Source organism: Sinocyclocheilus grahami, unplaced genomic scaffold (genome assembly GCF_001515645.1).
Source record: "Sinocyclocheilus grahami isolate Dianchi unplaced genomic scaffold, SAMN03320097.WGS_v1.1 scaffold1400.1, whole genome shotgun sequence".
NCBI classification, from domain to species: domain Eukaryota; kingdom Metazoa; phylum Chordata; class Actinopteri; order Cypriniformes; family Cyprinidae; genus Sinocyclocheilus; species Sinocyclocheilus grahami.
The window spans coordinates 174,945-178,429 of record NW_015506579.1 but is presented as its reverse complement, the minus strand read 5'-3'; the positions used below and the strand labels follow the sequence as shown (position 1 = coordinate 178,429).

At 43.6% G+C, this 3,485-nt stretch overlaps 2 protein-coding genes across 2 annotated transcripts in view; both read right to left on the bottom strand.

Moving 5' to 3' along the window:
- The window catches only part of LOC107569978 (UPF0469 protein KIAA0907-like), a 13,511-nt gene extending 12,747 nt beyond the window's left edge, over window positions 1-764 (bottom strand). The window contains exon 1 of the mRNA XM_016256160.1: window positions 634-764. Coding sequence (XP_016111646.1) covers window positions 634-650 — 17 coding nt within the window. The 5' untranslated portion in view covers window positions 651-764. The remainder of the gene's footprint in view (window positions 1-633) is intronic.
- A 2,201-nt stretch (window positions 765-2,965) lies between these two features.
- The window catches only part of LOC107569977 (high affinity cAMP-specific and IBMX-insensitive 3',5'-cyclic phosphodiesterase 8A-like), a 30,325-nt gene continuing 29,805 nt past the window's right edge, over window positions 2,966-3,485 (bottom strand). Inside the window, exon 23 of the mRNA XM_016256159.1 lies at window positions 2,966-3,398. The gene's annotated coding sequence lies outside the window, so the exon portion shown is untranslated. The remainder of the gene's footprint in view (window positions 3,399-3,485) is intronic.

Below are 3,485 nucleotides of genomic sequence, written 5' to 3'. Positions count from 1 at the left end.
AGTGTGAGAGAGAGAGTGAGAGAGAGAGAGTGTGTGTGAGAGAGAGTGTGTGTGAGAGAGAGTGTGTGTGAGAGAGAGTGTGTGTGAGAGAGAGTGTGTGTGAGAGAGAGTGTGTGAGTGAGTGAGAGTGTGTGTGGTGCTTGTAGGCCGCGGCTGCTCTCGCTCATGGCCTGTTCTCATCATCACACGTGTTTCTGTAGGAGGAGAGTATCAACAGAACTCCAGAGCTGAGAGAGTCTGTCTTCATGTCCTCCACTATTACACCAGCTTCACATCAGATCGATCAGTGACTCGGTTCTGTGGCCCAACACACACACACTCTCTCACACACACACTCACACACACACACACTCACTCTCTCACACACACACACACACACACACACACACACACACACACACACACACACACGACTGCCATAAAGACTGTCTTTGAGAGCCGATTTCCAGCTGAATCTGATCCGTCTAGTCGAGTCTCCATCACGGATTCTCTTATTTTCCCGTTTATTACCGAGACTCAGACGCGCATGAACGTTTGTGTGAAGAACCGAGCGCTTACTCGGAGTTTCACAGTGTAATGCTGACAAAGATGAACACAGAACAATGAAGAGAATCAATCTGAACAAACACTCACGGTGATCCAGACGCCATCGCCGAACACCGAACCGACACCGATGCGCAGCTTAAGCCCAAAGTTTGGACATCGATCCACAAACACACGCAGCGTGAGGCCTCGAGCGGAAGTCACGTGACTCCTTCTTCTTCTGACGCTTGTGTTCAGCGGCGCTCCGCCCCCTCTGGCGCCGCCTCCAGGCCACAGGCGGAACTGCGCTGAATATTTCTGGAAAGGCATTCGCGCTCACACGACACACAGTAAGCTGTATTTACATTTAGATCAAATTTTCTGAATTAAATCTGACACCTTAAATGTTGTACCTTTAATGTTTTTATTTGATCTTTATTCAGTTTTAAAGTCAACATGCCACGACTGAGTGAAATTTAGCTCTACAAGCCTCAAGGTCAAAGGTCAGCTTCAACTCTGCATTTTAAATCTAAACAATAGGGAAGCATGCAGGAGAACGCCACGCCCCTTTCAGAGCTTGACACTGATCTGTTCCTGATGAAGGCTGGAGTCAGGCACTGCTGCTGATGCAGCTTCACATGCAGGCCCAAAACTAATTTCCCTCGAAAGGGACAATAAACTATCATCATTTCCATCACATTAAGTTATTAATGTTGTTACGCTCAAACACCCACCAGTGCACTGAGTTCAAAAGAAAGGGTTAAAGGTACTGAATATCTCACTGCATTTGCATTACTACAGCTACACTATAGTGCTTTTAAAGCGCTCATGAACTGCTTCTTCTTATTATTCTGTACCGTTCTCTTCCATTATTGACAAACTGTTTTTCTGTTTGCTGTAAAGCTGCTTGGACACAATCTGCAACGCATTAAGTGCTAAACAAATAAAGGTGACTTGACTCTGAGGTGCACTTATAATGTTATCCAGATTTGGATTTTTACATCAAAAACATCACAATGTAGAAGTAATAGTCTATTTTCTGTTGTGTGTGATTTAGGTTAAAAACCCATAAATACTCCGTACATATCAAACGATCTGTAATAATAGACACAGCAATAGTGAGCAATAATTACTGTCAGATCCAATACAGTCACACAGCATCGTCTTTTAGTTTCAATCTTTCTGAAAATCCTGAATTGTGCTTCATTTGTCAACGAATCCGCTGTGACGCTCTTACTGACGAAGTCTGGATCTTTATTAAAAATAAAGTTCATCCACTCTTTCCTAATGTTGCGATCAGAAGGAAGGCGATGCAAAGACTGTGTTGTGTTGTCTTCGGAGCATCTTTATCGTTTGATTTCTGTGTAGACACAAATAAAACGGACTTGTCATTCTCAGGCTGTTTGCAGGAGAATCACTGCTCACCAAACAGAACCTGAAGCCTCTGATCAACCTTTTTCAGCTTCAATAAGAACTTGATTTCTCTAGAAACGCATCTTCACACTGGAGCTCAAAAACCAAAATACTGATCTGAAGAACTGATTAAGAACTGTAAGATTATTCATTGATAATGAAACATATAACCAACACCAGGACCAGTCCTGAACTTCATGAGCTGCTGATTCACAACGACATACCAAACCATCACACACTCAAATTCAGAAGTTCTACAACTCGAAGGAGAACCAAGCACTGAAGTGTGACGTGTATCCTGGATTTCTGCATTATTTTCTGACCGTCGAGCACAAATGGTCACCGGAGTCTCACCTGGACGTTAGTTTCATTATTGTGGATTCATTTTTTATTGCAGTTCTGCTTTACAATAAAAAATAGCTTTTTTATTAAAACAAAAAGGGCAGTACAACAAATACTACAATGATGTAGAAATACGTTACAATTTAAATAACTCCTTTTGACATGACAGATGAGAATTTAAAGAGGAATTTGAAGAAGAGGTAATTCATCATGAAAATAATGTGACAATGCTAAAAATCATAATGATCCTAAATACAAAATATAATCTAATTTTTCTTTTAATTTGGGAGCCGAGCGCTGAAGATGCTCCGTCTGTGCCTCTCGCCTGCGTCTGCTCGTGGGTTCAGAGGAAGATGATCACATCAGAAGTGCTGGTGGGACGCTGTAGGATCTAGCGCTTCAGCTTCAGGATGGAGAAAATCCCTGTGAGCCGCAGCAGCGTCCGTCTGAGCCCAGAAACACAGACTGAATCCAGTGAACAAACCCTGATGGAGACGGAGAATCCGCTGGACGTGTCAGAACGCCGTTCTTCTTCAAACGGAGACACGCAGACAAACGGACATCAAAACAACACGAAGAATGAGTGATCATCCCTCTCCGAGGAGTCTGAGATGCTTTACATCGTTCCAGTGTAAAATTGATCAGCTACAAAAATATTGAGATTTACTTAAATATTGAGAAAAACTGCTGAAGTCCGTCACGGCGGGTCGCCGTGAGCCGTATAAATAGAGCGTATAAAATAAGGCAGCAGTCTCGTCAGTAGATCGACCACAGAGAGGAATCTCTGGAGGAAAATCGTTCAAGGCCCGAAGTCTTCACAGATGCGGCGTAACGTCTGCTCGCAACCACGCACGAAAATAACAACGTGACGTTTCTGTCAGAGTCTGCAGATATTAAACACAATAACATCATCCGTGCTAATCACCTTTGGCGTTTAGATCATCTCTCGTGGGTCTGAGGGTTTTTATTAGCTAAAAAAAAAAAGAACTGGACCAAAATAAATAGCGCTCCACAGATGCGTGTTTCTGCCGCAGTCGAGCCGATCACTAGTGTTTCTTCACCGGAGGAGACGCGTCCATCGATCACGTTAGCTCCGCTCGTGTGTGTGTGTGTGTGTGTGTGTGTGAGTGTGTGTGTGTGTGTGTGTGAGAGAGAGAGAGTGTGTGTGTGTGTGTGTGTGTGTGAGAGAGTGTGTGAGTGTGTGTGTG